This window comes from Diadema antillarum, unplaced genomic scaffold, assembly GCF_040938485.1.
Source record: "Diadema antillarum isolate AM-2024a unplaced genomic scaffold, OU_Dant_1.0 scf00000065, whole genome shotgun sequence".
Classification (NCBI taxonomy): Eukaryota; Metazoa; Echinodermata; class Echinoidea; order Diadematoida; family Diadematidae; genus Diadema; species Diadema antillarum.
Window position 1 is genome coordinate 1171675 of NW_027270954.1, and position 26363 is coordinate 1198037.

Sequence of the window (26363 nt, forward strand, 5' to 3'; positions counted from 1 at the left end):
TTTGCACCACCTTCGTAAATTCGGGCCATTTAGGCTAAAAATACGTCGCCCGCTAGACTAAGTTCTTGGTGTTTGATCACACATTCTTCTCGTGATGGTTTGAGAAACTTTTTTTTTTTTAATAGAGCACGCTTAACTTGCCACCAATTTCGACTTTTCTTTTCATTTCTGCAAGATTGTTGCAAGAGAGCTGAATGTGTGGTGCCACCTACAGTGGTCCTTGGAACGCAAGGAGCAGTAGTCGGGTCAGCGTTTGGACTAATTGGCACAGTTGTGGGAGGCCTTATCGGCGGCACCGTTGGAGGTATTTTGGGCTCTTTCGCATGTAAAGAACCACCACAGGGTAGGTGCAAAACCATGTTTCATGAGTTTAATATATACACTAAATATATAGATATGATATACACACACTATATATTATATATATATATATATATATATATAGAGAGAGAGAGAGAGAGAGAGAGAGAGAAGAAAAAACAATTAATTAATCAAATCATTAATTCAACAAGTCATTGATGGCTAAAATGCATCGACCGTTTTTCTCTTGATTATCAATGCGTGGGTAAATCAACACAAAATGTCATATCAATATAATATATATAGAGAAAGAGCAACAGCTTAACATTGTAAAACTAACAGACGAAAAAATATGTTTCCTTCAAATCTCTAGGATTCCAAATGACCATGAAATGTTTCCCTTGATAATCAGTGTCAGTAGGATGCACCAGTCAGAGTGTATTGCTTAGACTTGTGTACATAACGTAACAATGGAATGAAGATATGTCGATATATACACCGAATATCATGTGATAGTATACAAATGAAGAGTTTGTTCGCAAAAACCGATAAGTCCATATTTGCCACATGGAGATATTTGCGATTAAAGGTCGGGAAAAATAAAGAGAAAAATAAGAAAATATTTGCTTCCTTTGACCATGACTTCAAAAATGTACCTTTATATAAGTAGGGACCAATATGTCATTTAGAAGGTATATTTTGTACTTTATGACCGAGACCGTACTTCAAACTCTTCAAAAATGGACTTATCGGTTTTTGCGAACAAACTCTTCATAATGAATGTTTCTGAGTGCAATGGAGAATGGACAGAATATTTCATGAGGTGAAAGATGAAATGATCCATTCAACGAGGCGCAGCCGAGTTGAATAGATCTACATTTCATCTTTCACCGAATGAAATATTCTGTCCATAGCACGAATGAAAAACATTTATTATTTGTTTTATATAACGCCTAAAATAGATCCTTCTCATTTGATGTTTTATTAATCTAGAAAACAAGAGAGAATCTGAGATTGCGAGAGTGCTCACTGAGTGCTTTGAAAAATTAAATATTAGATTGTATCTAATATCAATTGAAATCGTATTTACATTATTTAGTCGTTTCGCAGCTGTCTGTAAATTTTGGATCATTTGTCTTTTTGTATTGTATGTGACATTTATTGTATACCTGAATGTTCATGTGAATAAAATTTCTTTGTGGAAAAAAAACAAACAATGGAATGTTAAACCAACGATTCTCAGCCGAGTGAGTTTAAACCTGGTTTCCATAATCACCGCTTGGACTCTGTTCCCTGCGACGGCAGGAAAAAAAGCAATGCGTATCATCTGTTTTATAAAACGAACAAAACGTTTACCATTTTTTTTTAATGTGATCATACAGCATTGGCTGACGATTACATCTAAAATCAGCAGATTTACCAATTTAATCCATTTGTACTCATTGATGTATTCACTACGATATTGAAACAGCTCTTTTCATAATAAACTAGCTGAACATCTCAATAACTATTATCATTGATATCTTAACTCATTGTACAACTGGTGCTCTCAAGTCATGAGTTAATTTCCTGTGGCTCCTCATTGAGCTTGTCGACTCGTGATAGCATTAATGTCTTTGTAACAATTCAATAAGCTTTCCTTCACAGAAGGGTCAAGTCAGTAGGGACTACATTCCACATTATTTCATCAGCGCAGTCTAAATGGCCCTCGAACGCGGCTACAAGATTTGATTACGTTTACTTCATCTTTCCCTCAATAAATATGTAGTTGACACTTCGCCACCGACGTTTGAAAGTCCTTACGAAGAATGTAATGAAGAGAAGCCAGCCTCAAATCTAGGAAAGAGGACTGTCCTTGAACCAATCAGCACACACTTTTGGTCCGAGCCTTCAGCTACCGACACCGAAAGTAACCCCGTTAGTGTAGAGTAAGTACTGATAAGTAAGACGAAGCCTGAGAGACTGCGAAATGTTGTCAACATTTACCGCGGTTAAATGATACACATTGCTGAATCTAACCATATTTATTCAAATATTTATTTATTCAAATTTATTCAAATTAGAATTTAAAGGGATGGAACAGTATTGGTGGAGCTGAGGATTTGGCTTTTAAATTTTAAGCGAGATACCAAGAAACCACTTATGAAATGGTACAGAGCATGCCATTCTAAGAGGAATTCAAAGTTTATCATATGAAATCGGTTTTGGAATGGCTGAGACAGCAAAAAAGCGATCGTAGTATTAGATGTGGGTCCCACATTTTATTAGTATTGCTCTGTTTTGGGTATCTCGGCCATTTTAACCAATTTTCATAAAATGTTGAATTCCTCTTGGAATTACATGCTCTTTCATATTTCATAAGAGCTTTCTCATTATCTCACCCAAAAAAATGTTAAAAACCTGAAGTTAGGTCTCGACCAAAACTATACTAGTCCTTTAATGAGATATTACAAGTAGACACCAATGAAATTGTGAAAAGCACCTGAGAAATAACAATGAGGAATAAATATGACGAAAAATTAAAACAGTAAAAGAATAACAATGTCAATGTAAATGACAGAAGTACCAGTGACGTCAACAATATCATCATTTATGATTCATGATGTTGTGTATGGTAGCTCTCAGAACATATCAAAGCGTGAAATTATGTACAGATAAAACATCTTGAGATGCTGTTTAAATAGTTTGAAGGCCCTACCACAATGACGGTTCCAAAGGATTTGAACAAGAGTACTCACATCGCAATCCCATGGTAAACTAGAGCTGTGAATGTTCACAAAAGGGCAGGGATGTCAAGATTTTGGAGGTTGGGCAGGACGAAGAGTTAAAGTGATTACAAAATTAATGTGACCCTGCATCACAAAACCGATCACCGATCATGGAATTTAAATTAAGGGCGGATTCTGAAACAACAGACTCTGTATAACTCAATGAAATGGACTTTCCCCAACCTATCCAAACATTGGAAAGAAGGTGCTGGAAAGGTTCTGGAAAAGCGCTTACAGAGTGTTACGACCAAAGTCACACTAAAAATGATTACACCAAAGAACAATGAATTAATGTTCAGGCACTTTATCAATAACAATATTTTCGCTGTAAATCACTATCCTAGTACAATCAACCATTATGATCACTTACATAATTAAAGTATGTTACAGTTGAATGTAATCCCCTGGAAATGTCTAAGAGATGAGGCTTAAAGGTATTGTTTATCTTCGAGAGCAGTGATTTTTTAAAAAAATGTTCCAAGTTATCACATGTGATGCATATGTGGAGGTCAGTTGTATCACTATACATTATACCATATAAAAATTTAGCAATAAAGCCTTAAATATGAATAGATATCACTATTTTTCTTATTAACCCATAGTAGACGGTTTAGTCTAGAGACAGTTTTATCTTGGCTATTGTTTATTCTTTGTTTATTTCACAATGCTTAACATTGATTATACTGATTAACTTTTTTGCACGGGTTGTTTCTATCCCTAACTCACATTCATTTTAGAACTATTTTGAAGCACTAAAGCTCGGTTTTTTGTTTCATATGAAATGGTAAATAATGCCTTTGATGCACAGATGAATGATCCTCAATACAGAGAAGTGGTCCTCCCAGATGAACTCTCAGAGGTCACAGGTTATACGGTAATCCATGTATAAATCTACGGTGACTCGTGTCGTATCCAAATGTCGTGACGACCGTGCCCAGTCAGTTGCAAATGATAATCCAACAGGCAATTATGCACCAAGTAATCCAATATCCACATAATATAGCAAATCTACTTCATTACGCTTTACCTACCAATCGATATAACAATTGCCATTCTAATGCCGATCAGAATTGCCCCCGGTAGCTAAAATTTCTTTGAAACCCCCGTTGCCCCGGCAACGACAGGGAAACCCCTCACACACTCCCCTATATAAGCCCGTGCGCGGGCGATCTCGTCCTCTTTCTTCTGCCGCCGCTGCGCACAACGAGTTCCCCACGTTGTAGCTCTACGTACATACAGAAAAGATCGTTCCATTTTAACCTTATCTGGTTCGTTTTCTTAGTTACTATTTAGTTATATTCCCTTGTTCTATCGGCTCCTTAGCCGAGTTTGGTTGTTTCTTGTTTCTTGACGTCTGGTTAGTGCATTTAATATGCCTAATTCGTCGCGTTCTTCGCCGCCCCGAACGGACACTACGTCGGAGGCTGTACTGAACGACACAACGAAGGCGGGATCCAACACCGCTAAAGCGGGGCAGGGCACAAAAAAAAGAGACTTTCATGTAGTAATCCTGTGCCTCCTGCCTCTTCACCACCACCTAAGAAGGGAAAAAAGAGTGCCCCTAAAAAGCACTCTCTTCCCGGTCCGGCCGAAAAACCAGGCTCAAAATCAGCGGTTTTTCCTGCCGTGAAACCCACCGATCCTGCTCTGGCCCCGCCGACCAAGTCGGTAGGCTCCAATGAACCCACGAACACAAACCAGCCTGCTAGCGTAGATACCATCAGTGCGAGTTTCTTACCAGCCAACTCGATTGATCCCACAGCGGCCTGCAACTTCTTCATACAGGCTTTACAAACGGTTTTTCTTACGCAAAACCAGGGAACCCTTCCGGCACGGGCGTTCGATTCTACAGGTTCCTCGGTTTTTCCGACCTCTCCGCAATCTGTCAGTTATCCTCCGGGGTCCCTTCCCGCACGGGTGGGATGTGACAGGCCCCCGGAATCTCGCTCCAGCTACCGTATCGCGAGCTCCGTTCCCCCCCCCCCCCGGGTCCGTCGGCCTGCCTACACGCGATAATGCGGCCCGTACCGATTTGGCCCCTCTTCTTCGACAAGCCCGATGCCGAACCCGTGATAGGGCTTCCCCCCGCCAGCGAGAGGGGGAAGATATCGGGTCTCGCTTCCACTCTCGCGATCCTACGATCAGTGTGGGTGGTTAGTCCGATGATGAGTTTGGATACCGCCCCCCCCCCCCAAGAAAAAAAAAATAGACTGGTGCTAGTTTCCCATCGTCTCACTCAGTGCACTCTATCAGATCAGATGGTCAGGAAACCCTTTTTACCGACGAGCTACCTCCCTCTGAAAAAAAAAATCAAAGAAACAGACAGGTAGAAGGGACGGCCAGACAGCCGCTGAAATGCTGATCAAATACTGTCCTCAGTTAAAGGCCGAATCTACTGATACTGAGGGAAAAGACGAGGCCAAGCCCAATTTTTGCTTGGAATCTGAATTGTCCCCTCATAGCCAGGGACCCAGCGCGGTGAAACTCGATATCCCCTTCGCTACTTGTTACACAAAACTAGCCCATTCATCCCTGCAATCCCGCTCTAGCCGTTATGGCACTCCGTCCGGTTTTCAGTTTGGCATTAATTATTTCAACGCGGTGTTCAATACACCCGCAGTCGAGCTCGCGCTCGCAAAACCAATTTCAACAGTATGAGGTCTCGATCCTTCCAAAGGTCAGATTCGCAGATTGCCCACATTGATAAGATAGCCCGTAGCTCGATGAGGCTCGCGGTTTACCAAAGCTATCTACGGCGCAACGAGAGGTAAGACGTTTGGCCATAGACGGGGAGGACCTGAAAAAGATCTCTGATTTGCTCCTGCGCATTTCAAACCTCCAATTTGAATAGGCCGCCCGAAAAGCGTTACTATGTTCCAAGTTCCGCAGAACTCAGGTGATGGAACAGGTCAAACTCGAGAAAGAGGCTGATACCATACTCGCAAAACTGCCCCTTACGGGCTCAGATCTCTTTGCGGGAAAGTTTCAACAGGTACTGGAGGACACCATCGCGGCGTCTAGCACTGCAGACAAGACCACCTACAAACTGAGCAAACCCAACCGCTCCTTTCGACCCTCAAGGGACCAAAATTAATGCCCCACGGTCAGGGTCTTTCCGTGAAGGGGCTCCCCTCAAGGTTCCTCTTATCGGAGACAACCGTACAGTCACTCTTACAGGTCATCATCCGACTCTCGCAGGCCTGAAGGCAGAGAGCGGGAAGGAAGATCGTTTAGACGATCTCGGGGACAGCACCCTACCCCCCCCCCCCCAGCGGGACCATTCATCGCAGTTATGACTATCTGAAACAGCGCGCAGGGCACGCCCCAATAGGGGGCAGACTCAAAGTTTTTGCCCATCAATGGTCACAAATAGCAACTAACAAATTGGTCCTCTCAATAATCCAGAAGGGATATGTACCCAAACTGATTCTCTCAGAATTGCTTCCGGACATAAGCAAGAAAACCAACCTGCCAACAAACCCAGAAAAAAGAAGGGCTTTGTTACAAGAGATAGATTCCCTATTAACCAAACGAGTGATCGTTCGGGTCCACACAAGAAGGCATCTTGTGATATCCCCAGTTTTTCTCATCCCCAAGCGGAAAGGCGGATTCCGCATGGTAAATGTAAAAAAAGCTAAATCGATACATCGCGAACTCGACTTTCAACACGGAAAATCTCCGAAAAATACTGCCTCTCATCAAAGCAAACGATTGGGCGTCTCCATAGATTTAGTAGACGTCTATCTTCATGTTCCCATTGCTCATGCTGCACAGCATTTTTTCGGTTTCGCAGTGGCAAGTGTACCAATATCGGGCTCTGCCATTTGGTCTCAACACTGCTCCACGCATCTTGACTCGAATATTGCACAGGCAATCGCAGCCCACTTACGAGAAAGGGGCATTCGAATTTGTGTCTATCTAGACGACTGGCTTGTAATAGCAGACTCTGCAGACACACTACGCCGTCACTTAAACATTGCGTTAGACCTAGTCTCCAAGCTGGGTTTTCTCGTAAACTACGAAAAGTCCCATCTCGAACCCACTCAGAGTCCGGAGTTCTTGGGCGCCAAACTAGACCTAAAACTAAGGCTTGCCCATCCCCTCCCTCACAGAATAGACAAGGTACACCTAGTAGGGGAGTTCCTGCTCCGCACGTCTCACGCACAAACCAAGCACTGGCTCCGATTTTTGGGCCTCCTTGCAAGTCTCTTGGACACAGTCCCAGATTGCAGAAGGAGAATAAGGCAAATCCAAATGGCTTTTCTCAGTCAGTATCGCCCGCAAACAGACCCGATGACAAAAATTATCTGTCTTACGAGGACTATGTCCCAGGTGGTTCGCTGGTGGATGCCCCCAAATACTCTACAAGTGGGGAAATCATTCACAACCCCAGCCCCTTCCCTGACCATTCTCACAGACGCATCGATCATTTGGTGGGGTACAGTGCTAAACTCGGACCAGGTTCAAGGAACTTGGGGAGAAAAAGAAAGAGGTCAGCACATAAATGTGCTGGAAATGCTGGCGATACAGAATGCTCTATATGCCTTCAAAGACAGAGTTCGGAGGAAAACGGTTCTGATAAAGTCAGACAACCTCACGGTAGTATCCTATGTAAACAAACAAGGGGGCACAAGATCGAAACTTTTGTGCAACCTCACTCTAGACATTCTAGATTGGTGCGATTCGGTGGAGATGAACCTAATAGCCTCTCACATACCAGGAAAAGACAACTATGTGGCAGATTTCTTGTCGAGGGGAAGTTATCTCCCCACAGAGTGGCAACTCAATCCAAGCATTGCCAAACAGATCTTCAACAAGTACGGGACTCCCCAGGTCGACCTGTTCGCGTCGACATTGAACAAGCAGCTGCCAGTTTATTGCACAAAACACAACGATCCAGCAGCTCTGATGACGGACGCATTCACAATGCAGTGGAACGGTTTTCTGGGGTATGCGTTCTCTCCCTTTGCATTGATACCAAGGGCATGACAGAAAGTGCTAGCACATTATGGACCATTTCAGGAAAATTGCGTCCCAGGCAGGCTTTTCGGGGAGGGCTGCAGAGCTATCTTACTCCTTCCTTAGATCGTCTACACGAGCCACTTATGACTCTAGACTACAGTACTACTTCAAGTGGTGCCACGATAAGAAAGTGGATCCTTCCACAGCACCTGTAGGTGAGATTGCTGAATTCCTCCTGCATCTATTTGACAAGAGCTTAACCTTCTCAACTATCAGGTGCTACAGATCTGCTATTTTAGCCTTACATAAAGGCTTCAGAGGGGGAGAAACGACTATAGACTAGTGAAATCTCTCTTTTTGTCTAGGCCTCCTCAGAAGAAACTGAGTCCCTCTTGGAGTTTATCAAGAATTTTGCGTGCTCTGTCCAGGGCTTCCTTTGAGCCTATGCACAGCAGTTCTCGTGCTAATCTAACCATCAAAACCATCCTCCTCGTAGCAGTCGCTTGTGGGAGAAGACGCAGTTTTTTGCATGCTCTCTCTACCAAACCTGGTCATATTCGTTGGGAGACTAACGGGGTTAGACTTATCCCTCATGCCAAATTCTTGGCTAAGAACCAAACCATGAATTCTACGCCAGGTGAGGTCTTCATCCCCTCCCTTAAGACTCTGTCCTCCATTTCCCAAGACAAATTGTGATGCCCAGTGCGGGCCCTTAAATGGTATCTTCACAAAACCGAGGAATTGCATACTTCAGACAATCTATTTGTCAGTATCAATTCTCCCCATGGACCGGTATCCCCTGATACTATTTCTCGCTGGATAGTACAGGCTATTAAAGCTGGGGTTACGACTTCGATCCTCTCTCAGAAGGTGCGGGCCCATGACACTAGGGGTATGGCTTCCTCCTGGGCCCTATTTCAGGGAGTCCCCTTGAAAGATATTCTCAAGGCTGCCTACTGGCATAATCCCAACACATTTACATCCTGCTACTTGTTAGATGTGATTTCCAATGAGGCCTCCTTTGCCTCTACAGTTCTCTCCTGTCCTAGCAGGAAGTAGTTTTCCGTCTTGACTGAACCTCCTGCCTCGGCGAGCATACAGCTCGTTAGCCATGATCAATAAGAGACGAAGGTTCTTTACCTATGAGGCTTCTTCCGCAGTCCCTCCATCCTCGGATCTGTTTGAATCTGGCAATTGTTATATCGATAGGTAAGTAAAGCGTAATGAAGTAGATATGTATGTTCGGTATCGAACATTTTATCTACGAGAGAGCTTTACTTACCTATAGGTCCCTCCCTCCTCCCCGATCTGCGGCTCAGCCGGTTCATCGGCATCGAAAGAGGACGAGATCGCCCGCGCGCGGGCTTATATAGTGGAGTGTGTGAGGGGTTTCCCTGTCGTTGCCGGGGCAACGGGGGGTTCAAAGAAACTTTAGCTACCGGGGGGCAATTCTAATCGGCATTAGAATGACAATTGTTATATCGATATGTAAGTAAAGCTCTCTCGTAGATAAAAATGTTCGATACCGAACATACATGTCTGCAGGTAATACAGGTACTATTAAAGTATGTAAAGCAAGTCGCTTCAGAGCCAGAAGTGATGAAACTCTCAGAGCAAAGTCGTTGGGTACTTTGACTACTTCGTAATATCTGTTGCTTATATAATTCCCTCTAACCATTATTGAATATTCTGTTACTATCTCCAAACCAGGGCTATATACCTGTGAGTTCTAGGTCCTTCCACACACCCTAGCTCATTGTCTAGTTATGTGTATGGCATCATCCCTAAAATAACGAGCTACAGAAAACGGGCCTACACACTACAATTAAGTATGTTCTGTATAGTGTATGCATTGACTCACAGTGTGTATTAATACACACACATGACACACTAAGGAATTCTTAATACACAATTACATACACGGGTGAAGGGAACGATCTGTATTGTGTGAGCTCTATTCTTTCACATGCATGCACTGGTAGCTTTACAAATCAGGGGTCGTGGCGCTAAGTTTTTCACAGTGACAGGACCGACTTTATGGGAGCATGGCTTTCGATTCATTTTTTATGATGGGGGGGAATTTGCTGCAACATTTTCTGGTTCCTCTTCCGGGGTTAATCGGCGGACAAGCATTACAAACAAAGGCTTAACATTTTCAAGTGCCATTTTCGGGATTAATCGGCTAACTGGCAAAAACAAGGGGGGACTTGACATTTTCTGGTGACACTATGGATGACTGTTTCCTGACATCGCCTGACAAGCAGCAGCAACAACAACAAAAAATGAAACTAATAGATAAAATAAGAGAAAATGTTTAACCCTATATTTCGTGCAAAAAAAAAAGTGGGGGTCTAAAAAGTGAGACCCCATATCTTTTGCAAAAATGGGCACGCCCCCCCCCCCCCCTCCCTCCCTCGTTGCGCCGGCCCTGCAAATAGAAACTTCTTCACAATTTTGGTCAGGCCAGTATGTGTACATGTATGCCCACATTTAGATAACCATAAAATACATACATTCATGACAAGAGAAAGGAAGCTGTGAAGTATAGGGTCTTCGTAATTCTATCTCACCCAGTATAGTGCTCTGTGCATTGAGTGGGGCAGAAAAATAAAACCAGGATATGAAACTCCGAAGAAACCATTGTAAAGGAATTATTGGGTTATGCTGAAAGTTTGCATACATATTAAGCACATTCTATTGATAACTGATACCTGTTTTCCACACAATTACATGTCCTTTTAAAGGTTACAATAGAGTTGAAAGTGAAAAGTGAGTAATGTCTTTTTCTATGAATGACAGGTTACCTCTAAGATATATCTAAGCACACAATTCGAGAAAAAAGAAAGACAGTTAGTGTTCTAGAAAAGCTGCAAAACAGACAGAAGAAGAGTTCTTTCAGAAAATATGAGAACGTAAAAGCTGAGTAGGTTGACCTATTTCATCTATTTTGAGTACTAACAGAAAAGATAGTGTTTTTCCGTTGGTTTTGTTATACACGGTCACAAAAGAATGCTAAATTAGGCATATAAAAGTTATAAGAATGAATGATATCATCTCTACGTTCCCCACTCTTGTACTTTCATTATCCTTCCCACATCTCCACTGAAAATTTAGTTACTTTTATTCCGCTTCCTTTTTTGTCTCTACGCCGCAGGTTATTGATCCCCTTACCGGAGAAATTCGGCGAAGGACTCCACGCGGTCTCGTACATTGCCCAGGACTCTGCTCCTGTGCCGAATCGAGCCATCTGTGTCTTGGTGTTTGAAGTAGAAAGTTAGTAGGCCTACATTTTCATCCACTTCTGTTTCATAATGAGCCTTACATTTGCATTCTCCCCTTGAAAGTCATAGGATTAAGTGGAGTCGGTTGTGGTCATTTCTATATTCCTCTACTGATTCACACGTTAATTAATTTTTCGCAAACAGTGACACATTTTTTACCATTGCAAATTATTACAGTATCAACATCATTCTATTTCTTGTGTGTGAGAGCAAAGAGACGACCAATAGACAAAATGAAATTTAACGGGACAAAGGATTTCTGATACGTTGAACGAACGAGTCCGACACTAGGCAAAAAGAAAGGCCCACGAGATCAACACAGTGTACATTAAGCCCGTGATGTAATCAGTGTCGGACTCATGGTACTTGTTTGGCTGGTAACACGCTCATGAGCCTTTTTTGCCTATCTGCCTATAGTGTCGGACACATGGGCTTATTTGCTTAGTGTCGAACTCGTGGGCTGTATGACTCATGGGCTGTGTGTCTCGTGGGCTGCATGTCTGGTAGACTGTATGACTCGTGGCCTGTGTGTCTCCTGGGTATTGAGCTGTGACGTGCAGTCCTTCGAACCTACCTCGTGGTGATCATGTGTGTGAAGAAATTACAATTTCAAGCACTAAACAGCGAGACGTAAAACGCAGGCGACGTTACAATCGCATGTTTTGTTTGGAGATGGACAGAGAGCACTACATAGTCCATGGGCCAGGCCAGATATTGGTACCATCTGAGGTGGCAAAACCTTTTTGGTGTCATTTTGTTTGTCGGGCATAGATATGCTTATCAAGCTATGATAGCATTTCCAAATGAGTAGCTTAGTCATAATAAATGAATTTTTAACCAATTTGGTCTCGTTGTTATATCCCTATACTTCTGAATCGAAACTAACCGCTGTACAAAGAAGAGCACTGTCTTCTGTATGTTCCATAGAGCTGTAAAATGCAGCTCTGTGGTATGTCCACAGGTGTTCTGTTGTAAACGCGGTGCGCTTAGTCTTTATTCAAGGCAGCGAAGGGAATATCCAAAGGTTATGATGTCCACAGCGCTTAGTGTTTATTCTAGACAGCGAAGGGAATATCCAAAGCGTATGGTACAGTGTATATCCTTTTATCTAAAAACAACAACAACAAAAAAAGCAATTCATCATGAATTTTACTGTATTTTTCAATTATTTATCATTTTCCGGCGAAAAACGCTCCGGTGAAAACGCTAATACCACGCCAATGTCGCTTTATTCCATCCAAAAATATAACATAATGCAAAAACAATGTACCGGTAGACTACGATACATTATAATGAATAATATTATAAATGAACAGAGTGATTTTTGTTTAAAAATTAATGTATTCGTTGATAGGGTTGTATAAAAACAGTATAGATAATCCCTTTTATGAAGAACTTTAGATATAATAACGGTACATTGGTCTAGATAAAGGCTAAGCGCACCGCGTGACAGCTGTGGACCTCATAACCCTTTGGATATTACCTTCGCTGCCTTGAATAAAGACTAAGCGCACCGCGTTTACAACAGAACACCTGTGGACATACGGAAGACAGTGCTCTTCTTTGTATAGCGGTTAGTTTCGATTCAAAAGTATAGGGATATAAAAATGAGACCAAATTGGTTAAAAATTCATTTATTATGACTAAGCTACTCATTTGGAAATGCTATCATAGCTTGATAAGCATATCTATGCCCGACAAACAAACTGACACCAAAAAGGTTGTGCCACCTCAGGTGGTACCAACAACCCATTTTTCGGGTCTTGGCCCATGGACTAACATGTTGGATGGCGCGGTCTCCACATCCTCAGTATTTTGTCAGGAGGCCCAAACTGTTCCTGACCCGCTGCTTTTATCTCGTTTGGTTTATATAGAATAAATCTCCACTGATTGTCTATTGTAATTTCAAAAGGCACGTTAATACACATTTCGGAAAAGTGTCATCATTTAGTGCGAACAAATGAGTTGAACTTTACTTTACAAAACGTGATCGAACGGTGTTCACTGCACAGGTCTTCTTCTTTTCCTTTTTTTTCATATTCTTTCTCTGCCTTTCTGCCATTTTCTTTTGCTACATCTCTTATTTTGTGTTTGCCTTTGCATGCCTACACTATCCGTGGCCATGTTTTGCATGTTAATCGTTACAGTTCTGAAATGTCCTGCTCGTCCACACCCACCAAATGGCTACCATGATTGTTCCTCTACATACGACGCTACGGTAGACACTGTTTGCCATTACAGCTGTAGACAGGGTTTCATCCTAGAGGGCTTGAGAGATCAAGTGTGCGCTGAATTTGGGACGTCCAACACTGTTGACTGGGTCTCCAATCCCCCGACATGCCAAGGTATTGCTGATCGCTGTTGATAGGAACGGGTATCGCGAGATGATGGTTTTCATCCAGTATTTTTAGTTATTCTTCATTTTGTCTGAATGTTATTTTCATGAATACTGATATTAGTGATAATAACGGAAATGATAATGATGATCATTATAATGATAATATCAATAATGATGTTGATGATATACAATGATAATGATAATAATGATAATGATGATGAATGAATGATAAGAAGATAATAATATCACTATAAGTTTGATGAATTTTTCGTTCTTCCCCAGAAATATCGTGCCCTTCTCTTGCGGCGCCATTGAATGGTCATTTGACATGCACGAATTCAAATGGCTATAACAGCATCTGTTCCACTCTGTGCAATGACGGCTACTCGCTCCCGCCGACTGCTTCCAGAGATCGGGTGTGTCTGGCGAACGGATGGACAGGTGACAGTGTGCCTAAATGTGCAGGTGAGGATTCACTGGATTGTTTGTTGTCGTAGTTTCTTGTTTGGAGAAGCACTGACGAAAAGCAATTAGGCAAACAAATTATATCATAACATGACCCCAACAAAAACATTCAACTCACCTATTGCACTCACACAGCACTCATTCACATCTTCATTTCCCTCTAAAGCATACTATTGTAATTTAGAAACGTTTGTGCTGCTTCTTTGTCATTTGGTTATGTTTGGCTTAAATTTGTCACATTGATGTTATTCATTTTTTATTTGATTTGATTTGAGAAGCAAAATAAATACGAACGAACAAACGAGCACTGGCCTGGTCTCTTTAGGATGGTCATTATTGAATAAGTTAAATAATTTTCAAGCTTATAACATAGCAGGCCCCACTTTTAACACAAGTATATAGGCCCTATGCCTATTTATATATATATATATATATATATATATATATATATATATATATATATATATATAATGACCTAGTTCCACTTTTGTGGTGTTTGAGTTGGGCGGTCACATTTAAAGCGAGCTAAACGATGCACTCTGTATAGATGTAATGGCAACTATCAGAAATCCCTCAAATGAAAATGACTTCTGAAAAGAACGCGAAAGAAAACATAGTTTTCTCTACTTCTTCTTTTTCCTAGTTACAGTTGGCAGAATATCCACTTCCTTCTGCTTTGCTTCCTTCATTTGGGACTTGAAAATGCTGATATTTACCTTTTCCTCCATCAAATGAAGAGAGGTTTGGTTGTGGGGGATGCATGGGGACCTCGCCTCCCTTATTGGTCTTTTTGCGTTTCATTGACATAATGCTGCATTGATCTATTTTTTCAACTTTCAAAATCATTTCGTTCATGGAACGTGTTGAATCGACTCTTTCATGTCTTGATCACAAAATGTCCGCATCGGCTCCGGACACTTGCATATTCCGCATCGGCTCCTCGCTGTCCTAAAACATTCCTGGTGTCTTCCGCTTTCATTCACGAAGCTTCCCCACACCGCGGGATTCTTTCAGGAGCGTTTGCGGAAGGAGCGGAAGGGTTCCGGACAGGCGGGATGTCCTCAGGACATCGTCAGGACAAGTTTCCGAATGTGTCAGGAAGTTTATTTCCGCGTCCAAATTTAAGTCCCCAGTCACATGATGCTCTGCGTCAGGCGTTACGTCCATACAAGTCTTTTTTTTTCTGTGGATTCCCTCGGATCCTTTGCCGTCACTAGAAAATTTTTACAAAACATACGGGAAAAAATGCGGGCGATACGGACAGATACGACCAAATGAGAATACTTGCGTCCACTTGCGGATATTCTTACGAATCGGCACGTAATTTCTTCTTTCAACTTGCGTAAACTTCCGAATTGTTCTGAACACTTGCGGAGAGTTGCGAATATTTACAGAGAGTTGCGGATATTTTCGGAATATAACGGATAGTTACAGATTGTTATAAATGATTATGGACAATATGGTTTTCTCTGACGATCCCTGCCAAGTCAGTGTATTACGACAGCAAGTTTATCACATATTGGACTGTCTTATATTGTACATTGGGGAAAACTGAAATTGAATTACGTACAAGTTGTGAAAATTTTTCCTATTCCTTTACTTTGCTTTACAGTAATAAAAAATGAAATTTTGAACCTGAAGTTTCAATTTTATTTGTGCAACTCAAAGATGAATAAACATCGTAAATGTAAAGAATACATTAACAGAATTATACCACATATAAAATACAACATAAATCGATGTTAAACATTAGAAAAAGAAAATTTTACTTACAGTCATGGAATAGACAAACTGTGGTTACGTTGTCATTGTGCACTGATATTCATGACTTGCTGGGTTATGTTAAGGAGATTGTTATGATAAAGCAATGCTTATTACATTTCCAGAAAAAGACTTTGGGACTTTCGAACACTCCTCCCACACCCAAATACAATATAAAAAAGTAATACACATTCCATGGAGCGTAAAGTGGGTAAGACTATAGAGAAATATTAAATTTGTTCTCATTCTGTATAGTTTATCGCTGTCCAACACCTTCCCTGGCTAGAAAAGGGAATAAAATGCAGTCATCCCATCCCCGACAAAAAAGAAAAAAAAATATTGCCTTTTCCGAAAAATATACGTTCAAAGAGTGCAAGAAAAAAAAATGTTCAGCACCACGGGTCAACCGATGTCATGGGTATATGGGTGCCACCTAAAATGACCATTTGTGGGAGAGGTTTCATAACTTGACCATGCGGTTCTGCCTCTCCAGTAGTGCGGAATACCAAATTTGCTTTCCGGGTCTTGTCCGCGTCTTGTCCGCGCCCTAATGGACGCCTGGTCTTAGCGGTTTTAAGGGAAATAATATGAATGCAGCCTGAACACTAATCAATGTCAGTTAATAGTTTTCTTTTCCCAGTCGCATGAGATTGCAAATTTAAGCAAATACTGTTCTGGAATTTTAATTTAAGCCTGCTGCCATCCCATACCCCACTTTCTTTTGTCCTCATCGACAGACACAACCGGGCCATCGTTTAACAACTGTCCCGGAAGCGAACCCCCCATTTACGCGCCGCCAGGACAGACCCGAGCTGTTGTTGACTGGATAGTGCCCTCAGCGACTGACAATTCAGTGGCGACAGTTGATGTCAACCGAGTCAAAGGTCCGCCACCAGGAACGGAGCTCGATCCGGGCATCTATACGATTCGATACAGGGCCAAAGACGGAGAGGAGAACGTTGCCGAGTGTGCCTTTACTAGGATTGTTCAGCGTAGGTCAACCTCTTGCTTTGAAACGGTTACGGTAACAGTAATAGAAACGTTGATTATGAGAATGCCTAAGGCAAAATGATAGAAACCATAATAAACCGTTAACGATAATGCTACTAATCACTGCTTACAATCATACATTAGCCACAACAACGGTACTAATGTGATATTTTCCAATGAGATAATAATGATAACTACTTATAATCATAAATCACAGATACAGTCATAGCAATGATGACAACAGTCGCATTTCAAATAGTATCATATTCATAGCAACGATTATGAGATACTTCATATTTTGATGATTACAAATTACGCACTTGTTTACTCTATAGAGGAGCATAATCGTAATCAGCAGTTGCTACGCTATTACAACTGGCAAATAAAAACAATAAAGAGTAATACTGGTTTTGAAATAACTTGACTTCAGACAAAAATACTAACGATCTACGAAACATTTCGTCAGCTATTTCGTCAGTTATGAAATGTTAAAGGTTCGCTATTTTTTGATAAACAGTTCTCGAACAAATCGGAATATTCGTATGCAAATGAGTGAGCCGATAATGTCATCATCACCTCACAACTTTCCATTGATCATGTACAAAAAACTGACGAATCTTCAATTTTCTACCATTAAAGTTTAAAGCATTGTGTTATTCCTAGCTGAATAAGGTCAAAATAATGGTCAGTCAGGCACAAGTTTTGAAACTGTGGTTTAACCAAACAAACAAATAAAACACTGGAAATTTCAAGGTTTTCAGTACAAACTGCATTGAAAGTCTTGAGGTGGTGACACCATCAACTCCGTTGCTTTTGTTGTTGTTGTTGTTGTTGTTGGATTTTTTTTTTTTACCAAACTGTGTTTGGAACATAACGTTAAGATTAAGAGTTTTATGTGTAGGTTAATTGTTTTGTAATATATTCGTATATTTAAGATAGGGCCTCATCCACATCAAGCTCTGCTTCTGATATTGGTCCTCTGTAAAGATTTCTCCTTTGGTCATATATATAAATACAGTTATGCCTTAACATGTTGCTTTGATTCACATGTTTTTACAGACTGACGTAGTTACGAAATAGACATTTCTTATATTGATTTGTATGTTGTACTGTCCTTTTTTTCCATACTCTGTATCACTTTGTTTTTATTTGGTATTGTAATTGGAGAAAAAAAATCCAGAAATAAACCAAACCAAACCAAACCAAACCAAACCAATTCACTCATTTAAAAGTCATAATTGTATTGACCGTCTAATGTTAAAACTGTTTTGTGAAAATTAGCAAAACTTGCAACTTTCCTAATTTTTATCTGTGTTTGATCAAATTTTCACTCCGGTGCTTTTAAATTATTGCTCTTTCTTTTCAGACTAGCTTTTAAATGGTGAGAAAATAACTGTCCTTTAAAAACACTTCTCTGCACACTGTAAATATAACTTGTCTCGCCGTGTTTCTTCTTTATGTGGCTATTACCAAGCAGTAATCCAGTGCAGTCCATTACCGATTCGACCTGGACTAGAAACATACTGTAGCGCCAGTACTTACCGCGGCTCACAGTGCACATTCTCCTGCAGTACTGGCTTCAGACTTGAGGGTCACAACTCGACCACATGCGAGAAGCGAAACATACGAGGGGAGTGGACACACCAACCTCCCCAGTGCCTTGGTAAGTCAGACTCGAACAACAAAACTGCCTAAATGGGGTTTTGAAAAAATATGCCCTGCATAAGCATAACTGACGTGTATGATGCGTACGGAATTGTATTTTTTTTTTGCTTTCTTTGTTATTATTAATCACCATCATCACTTGCATTTTAGTATGAAATTCTCCAAAAAGGCTTTGTAAAGTATTATTCAAGGTTGTTGGTGATTAAATTATGGTACAGATAATATTCATTATTCTATTCATTTATTCATTTTTTCATTTATTCATTTATTCATTACTTTATTCATTTATTCATCCATTTCTTTTTAATCTCATTTCCATACAACATGTATGTACATTACTAATGTCAAAATTGTAGCAAACACTATTCTAAGTAACATATAGTATAGTTTGTGTGTGTGTGTGTGTGTGTGTGTGTGGAATAGCCCTTGACTGACCCGGAATGACCATAGGTCTTAGAGAAATAAGGGCTGCCTACCCACTTTCACTGATAACAGATTATTATGGTTTGGCGTGTATTCCCTTGAACTCTGCAGCATGATTTCTGTTTGTTTATATTGTAACGGCGACCTATATTTGTCGAAGATGGGCAGAATATAATTCCAATTCTGTAAATGACCCTAAATAAAGTCCCGCTATATGTTGAAGTTCATTGTCGAAGGATGCCGAGGGACATATAGAAATTACAGTTGTCAGGCAGAAATCACGGTTAAAGAAGTTTATTGTGGAGAATTACTCGAACACATTTACAAGGTTGGATTGTGAGGATGTCTCGCCTGGCATGAGAGGTGCGATGCAGTGAAAGACTTAGACTAATTAATACGAAAAGCTAACATGACTGAAGACCGTTTCTGGACTGGTTGACTCTTTATCTCTTTCGTAGGTTACTCTCTCGCTGTTCAAACACGGGTTTCACTCTTAGCAGACACACTCTCCTCTAGGTCAATTCTTTTTGAGATAAGCGCAAAGTCTGTCTTTAATACCGCTGTCAAACAAGCTCCTCTTGTTCGAGAGAGATAGAGAGGACCAGTCATAAAAGTCACGAGAAAGACGTTTATCGCGCTGCGGAGAATATAGGAGAAGGGCGTCTTTGAGCGCATAGATGAAGAGCTGAAAGTCATAGGCAAGGAGAGGATACAATTGTAGGACAGGAGAAAGTCAAGATATAAGCAAGCACAAAGGGCTGAAGGACAGTGAAAGTCAAGGGGGGAAAGGAAGCAAGCTGAAAAGGCTAAAGGACAGTGAGAGTCAAGGACGTAGGGAGCAGGCTGAAAAGGCTGAAGGGCAGTGAAAGGCAAGGGCGAAGGGTAAGGGCAAGGATTCTGAAAGTCAGGGCCAGGTTGGACTGCGGAGAGCAAGGCAAGAGTTCTGAAAGACAAGGCAAAGTCAAGTGAGAAGGGACAAAGCGAAAGTACTGAAGGTGAAAGCAAAGTCAGAGCGAGGGAGGCACAGAATGACATGTGAAGGTCAGAAGAACAAAGAAGATGGCCAAAGAGCGTACTCCGCTGTATGCAAAGCAATTGGGATTGGGCTTGCTAAACTAGTAATTTGTGATAGCGCTAGCGAGACATCCTTTACATAGACTTGTACAATAATCATGAAAACAATGAAAAACAAGTAATGCTATATACATATATATTACATCAAACATCTTAACCAAAATGCGTGACAATATGTTGCACCAAGCAGGGCCTATTAACTAGTGTAGTTATGATTCCCTTGTGATTTTTTTTTTTCATACACACGTCACATTGCAGATCTGTTTTATGTGCTTTCACATTCTGGTATGCCTGATGAAGCTATACGGGTAGTTTTACAAGAGGTTTGCCAACAGTGTCAGCTACAGTGATCTAAACCGCCTGGAAGACTCCGATGCCTGAGCCAAAATTGTTTTGATTTGATACTTCAATGTCCGGACATGAAATGTGTGACAATAGCGTCTTCATAGGATAGGAATTAAGATGAAATAATTATGCACATATATCAATATATCGGTTTATACATTCAGCAACATACATATGCATCCCCGTTCAATCATGTATTCATATCAAAATCATTATCAACTTTGTTTGTTTAAACTGATTGCGAAACATGTACCAGTATCACTATAGGCTGATCTATAAATAACCTTGTAGAATGTTTTGTCTTCATATTGTAACAGTGGTCGAGAGAAATTATTCATCATGTCGATATATCATGATGATGGCATTTGGTAACAAAACGCCATTCTAGAAATTAAGCAACGTAAGCAAAATCGCAAGTAATAATTAAACTTTTGAAATGACTTCATTTATCCAATGTAAATTACAGTAATAATTTACTTCTACTTGTGTACATATGTGCGTGTGTGTGTATGTGTGTGTGTGTGTTTGTATGTGATGGAATGAGACACTTACAGTATACATTATCACCTCTCTTTATTTTCTTTAAGTATTCCATAAAATGGTTGTCCCAAAGACAACAATAGGGAGCTTTAGATTTTAGACGCGCGGACGTTCAGAGGGAAAAAACATATTAGCCGGGTTCACACGTACACCAATTAGCGGGATACAAATCTCGAGATTTGCATCGCGATCGTCATCCCGAGTTTTTTGCACGTGTGGACAGAAAAAACCCGAAAATTAGCGGGATAAGCATCGCGATGCTAATCCCAAGAAATCTTGCGCTGGTTCGTCAATTAGCGGGATAATTGGCCCCGCGCTAGTACGTATGAACGGTCGGGATTAGAATCTCGAGTTTTTACATCCCATCATGCAATGCGCACATCACAACAGCGAGGCCTCTGCGAAGAGGTCCTTCACCTCTTTGGAACACAACAACAACAGCGCGCGAACCACACCACTGACGCGTAAAAGACAATGGACAAAGGTAAGTGCGCGCAGGCAGTGATAGAGAAGGGCGCTGTGTGACCCAGTTTGCAGGCTTTGCTGTTATCTCTATCGGCAATTAGCGGGATAATTCGGTACGTGTGGACGCTCGCCAAATTAGCGGGATACCGATCGCGATCGCTACCCCGCTAATTTGGTACGTGTGGACGCTCGCAAAAAAACTCGGGATGTGCATCGCGATCGTCATCCCGCTATTTTGTACGTGTGAACCCGGCTATTCTGAGCGTGCGCAGAAGCGCGCGACAAGTCGATCTATTTTTAGCTTGCGTCGCCTGAGTTTTTCACTACGCGTACTGGGCTATTTTTACGTCCGCACAGTTTGCAACGTAGAGGACTACTTCATGCACTGACCATAGTAGCCGGGTTCACACGTACAGCAATTAGCGGGATGCAAATCTCGAGATTTGCATCGCGATCGTCATCCCGAGTTTTTTGCACGTGTGGACAGAAAAAACCCGAAAATTAGCGGGATAAGCATCGCGATGCTAATCCCAAGAAATCTTGCGCTGGTTCGTCAATTAGCGGGATAATTGGCCCCGCGCTGGTACGTGTGAACGGTCGGGATTGGAATCTCGAGTTTTTACATCCCATCATGCAATGCGCACATCACAACAGCCAGTGCCGTATATTAATATACGGCACTGACAACAGCGAGGCCTCTGCGAAGAGGTCCTTTACCTCTTTGGAGCACAGCAACAACAGCGCGCGAACCACACCACTGACGCGTAAAAGACAATGGACAAAGGTAAGTGCGCGCAGGCAGTAATAGAGAAGGGCGCTGTGTGACCCAGTTTGCAGGCTTTGCTGTTATCTCGCTATCGGCAATTAGCGGGATAATTTGGTACGTGTGGACGCTCGCCAAATTAGCGGGATACCGTCGCGATCGCTATCCCGCTAATTTGGTACGTGTGGACGCTCGCAAAAAAAAACTCGGGATGTGCATCGCGATCGTCATCCCGCTATTTTGTACGTGTGAACCCGGCTATGGGGGCGCGATTTTATTTTTTATACGTTGCGTCCCAGCGTAATCTGAAGCTACTTTTCAACGCGACGCAGGGGACAGGAGAACGTCCAGCGCACTCGTCGTCTCAAACGTCCGCGCGTCAAAATCTAAAGCTCCCTAATGTGACATGAAGCAACGTTAATGAAACAATTCATATAACTAGACGGTTTTTAATATTTGTATTGTGCTGGCTCATGCCGTTAGAATTACACTGTACGGACATAGCGCCCCCAGAGAACGGGTTTTTCTGTCAGGGAGTACGCTGCCCCACAGTGCATGGCGCCCTCTGTTGCCTGGAATGTCTCCCCGGTTACAGAATTGCAAATGACGTCAGTGGGGTGTTGCAGTGCGCTGCACAGATCGGTTCGGAGCAAGCCAACTGGATTGGGGAGCAACCGATTTGTGAAGGTGATAATATAGGTTTTCCCATTCATTTTCAAACTTTTTTCATTCAATTTCACAAATTCTTACTTCAATTTCATTGCGGGATGTCGGGAATAGGCCAGTCTTACTTTCAAATTCGTCTTTCGTCGTTAATTTTCAAATAAAGTCCATTCAATTTAGTCATTTGGCATACATTTTCGTCATTTACAGTTCAAATTCGTCAGTCTCACTAGCAGCACTCAAAACAGCAGGATCGATTTCGTCTTCATGGTCAATCATTTTCGTTAAATTTTCATTCATATTCGTCTCATATCTCTATTCGGTGTGATTTCCCAGTCATTCATGAATTTTTTTCTGTAACCGTTCACATTTTACATTCAGGAGTTAACATACACACAAGTGTCCCTCCCCACACACACACACACACACACACACACACACACACACACACAGAACCACAGATGCAGACACACATAAGCAATCCGAGTACACACTGATACAAACAGACGTACCGTCTCGCATACGACAACATCTGGCTAATTTGAATGAAAAATTCATGAAATTGTTTGAACAAAAACGAATTTGGTCTTCACATTCTGCGATCCGTCAGCGGAAGGGATGAATTTGAATGACAATTGACAATTTTGAATGCTATGTCTTTGAAAATGTTTGACGAAAAACGAATTACATTGACAATTTACGGAATTGAAGTTAGGATTTGCGTTCCACGTGCTTCTCGGGACGAAATTGAATAATACATCTTTGAAACTGAATGACAAAAGCGCGAAAATGGATGGGAAAACTTTTAGTTATCTCAATTTTCTGTCTCCTGTTTTTATAGGCACACAGACGTCTCTCCCTCCCCCCCCCCTCCTCCCCTCCCCTATCTCTCTCTCCCTCTTCCCCCTCTCTTTCTCTCTCTCTCTCTCTATCTCTTATACAATATCATAATGTATATGATATACGCATATATATATATATATATATATATATATATATATACAACTATGAAGAGTTTGTTCGCAAAAACCGATAAGTCCATTTTTGAAGATTTTGAAGTACGGTCTCTGTCATAAAGTACAAAATAATACCTTTTAAATGACATATTGGTCACTATATATAGAGGCTCATTTTTGAAGTTATGGTCAAAAGAAGCACATATTTTCTTATTACTCTCTGTATTTTTCTTGACCTTTAATCGCAAATATCTTCATTTGGCAAATATGGACTTATCAGTTTTTGCGAACAAACTCTTCATATGTATATGATAATCATGTATGTATAAACCACTGGAGTTCCGGGGGACTAGCCACATGCTTTCTTGAGTATGAAGATGAATCTGACATAGGGGTCCCACTATGGGTTACAAACACATAATTACTTCGATTAGATATATAATAAAGTGTACCTTGTAATACACACAAGTCTAAAATCTACAAATTTTGTTAGTTTCTTCATTTCTGATTCAGTTGCTATTATCAAATGAGTCAGCTCATGTTTTAAAAGTCATCATCGACGATAATGTCTTTAATGATCAAGATATCACATGCTTGTTTGTTTGTTGTTGTTGTTTTAAGTTTGAGAGCCATGCTGACACCATACAATAACATTTTCCCAGACTAAAATTCGTATAGGGAATTATACCACGTAACAGAGAAACTGTGAAGTAACTGCATTGTTTTACTCTGTTTTATTGCCCTTTTCCTTACACGCCAGTGCAAACATGCGCCGTCCCTTACCTGGACGGCGGGCTGATAGTCTCCAATCCAAACTCATCCTGCGCCATGTCGTCAGTAGTGCCTGCTGGAAAAAGCTGTGAGCTGACCTGTAGAGAAGGGTACGTCCTGACTGGGCAAGCTACCATCGAGTGTGGCCAGGACGGCTCCTGGCTGCAGCCAACACCAAGATGTGAAGGTACGAGGTATTGAGGCGCTGTATCACTTAAAGGAAACCAAAAGCCAAAGAGAAATGTGGATTGAGTGAAAGCAGCAACATTAGTAGAACACATCAATGAAAGTTTGAGGAAAATCGGACAATCGATGCAAAAGTTCCATGAATTTTTATAGTTTTGGTGGGGAAACCACTGGATAAGGAGACTACTAGAGGTTATGACGTCATGTTTGGACGACAATCTACAGAAAATATAAAGAGAATTCCACCAAAATTCTTTTTTTTTCAGGAAAATTACATTTTCCATCAACTTGATACTGACATATGTTAAAGGTAGCAATTATGTCCCATGCTTTCTGAAAGCGGTTAGTCACGTGCTCTTTCATTATGCTAGAAAAATGATTTTTTTTTTTTGTCAATGAAAGTTCTGTCTTTCAAATTTCTCAATCAGCGTAATGATAATCATTCAAAGATTTAAGATATCATTGATATTGGAATACATCTGATTTATATCAGTATATTTCTATAATTAATTTTCCGATTATAGGACTTTAAAGGTATCAGATACAAATGAATTAGGAACTATATATTAAACTTTAACCCGAACGGAATTTGTGTGCCTTTCCTGCAGGAGAAACATTCGTGTCTGATAATTTGTTTTATGATGATAAGCTGTCCGTGTGGTGTACTTGATGTCATTTTGGTTCCTTTTGACCAACATTTCCAACAGCTATTGAATGTGAAGCAGACGCTTTACCAACACCGGCAAACGGGGGCAAATCCGGGTGTTTTTCGAGAAAGGAGCGATACGGCACGACCTGCACACTATACTGCAATGTAGGCTACAGCCCTTCCGTGCCTGTAGCTCGGACGTGTATTGCCAACGAACATAACATTGGTGTCTGGAATGGGGGGACTATTTCTTGTTCAGGTAAGGGGTACCCAAAAGTATTCGTTAAGCCAGGGTTACACCAAAGCCGAATTCTCCCGAATAAATTTGTACCGATTCTGTCCAAATATGGCCTGAATCGGATGGATTCGGTGGATTCGGAACCTATTCGTGTCTGATTGGGGAGTTCCCCGAATCAGAGATGAATAGGACCCGAATAGGTCCCGAATCAGAGCACAATTCCTAATCTGGCTATATTCGCGAAACTACTCGGGTCATTCTGGCTGCTCATTCGACCAATTCGGCTGCCATTCGGCCGTATTCTGGCCTATTCGGCTCACTCGTCTGTATTCTGCTATGTTACTACTCGGGTAACGATTCGGATGGATTTGAGCCGGTATTCGGGGCATTTTAGGAAGATTCGGCGTTATTCGTGATATTCGGGTCTATTTGGCTAGATGATTCGGACCGTTACTCCCCTAATGATACGAATAGCCGCGAATCTGCCCAGAATGCCCTCAATGCCTCCCCGAATCTAACCGAATTCCATACGAATACGTCCCGAATGCGGCCCGAATGAAATTTGTCGGGGCCACATTCGGGAGTAGTTTCGAGGGTATAACTGCTTTTGAACATTTTAAAACGAGCCGAACCCGTCCACGAATGTTCCAGAATCCCTCGCGAATTTGTGCTCATTCGTGGAAGGAGAACAGAATGTTCCCGAATCCACCCGAATGTGTGTATTCGGGTGGGTCGCAGCTGATTCGGCTCCGGTGTAACC

General features: G+C 41.4%; 1 protein-coding gene across 1 annotated transcript in view; it reads left to right on the top strand.

Moving 5' to 3' along the window:
* The window catches only part of LOC139716423 (uncharacterized), a 119615-nt gene that overhangs the window by 47165 nt on the left and 46087 nt on the right, over positions 1 to 26363 (top strand). Inside the window, exons 2-11 of the mRNA XM_071627968.1 lie at positions 176 to 343; positions 2069 to 2228; positions 11185 to 11303; positions 13459 to 13656; positions 13932 to 14114; positions 16613 to 16867; positions 18343 to 18528; positions 22624 to 22827; positions 24520 to 24717; positions 25424 to 25624. Coding sequence (XP_071484069.1) covers positions 176 to 343; positions 2069 to 2228; positions 11185 to 11303; positions 13459 to 13656; positions 13932 to 14114; positions 16613 to 16867; positions 18343 to 18528; positions 22624 to 22827; positions 24520 to 24717; positions 25424 to 25624 — 1872 coding nt within the window. The remainder of the gene's footprint in view (positions 1 to 175; positions 344 to 2068; positions 2229 to 11184; positions 11304 to 13458; positions 13657 to 13931; positions 14115 to 16612; positions 16868 to 18342; positions 18529 to 22623; positions 22828 to 24519; positions 24718 to 25423; positions 25625 to 26363) is intronic.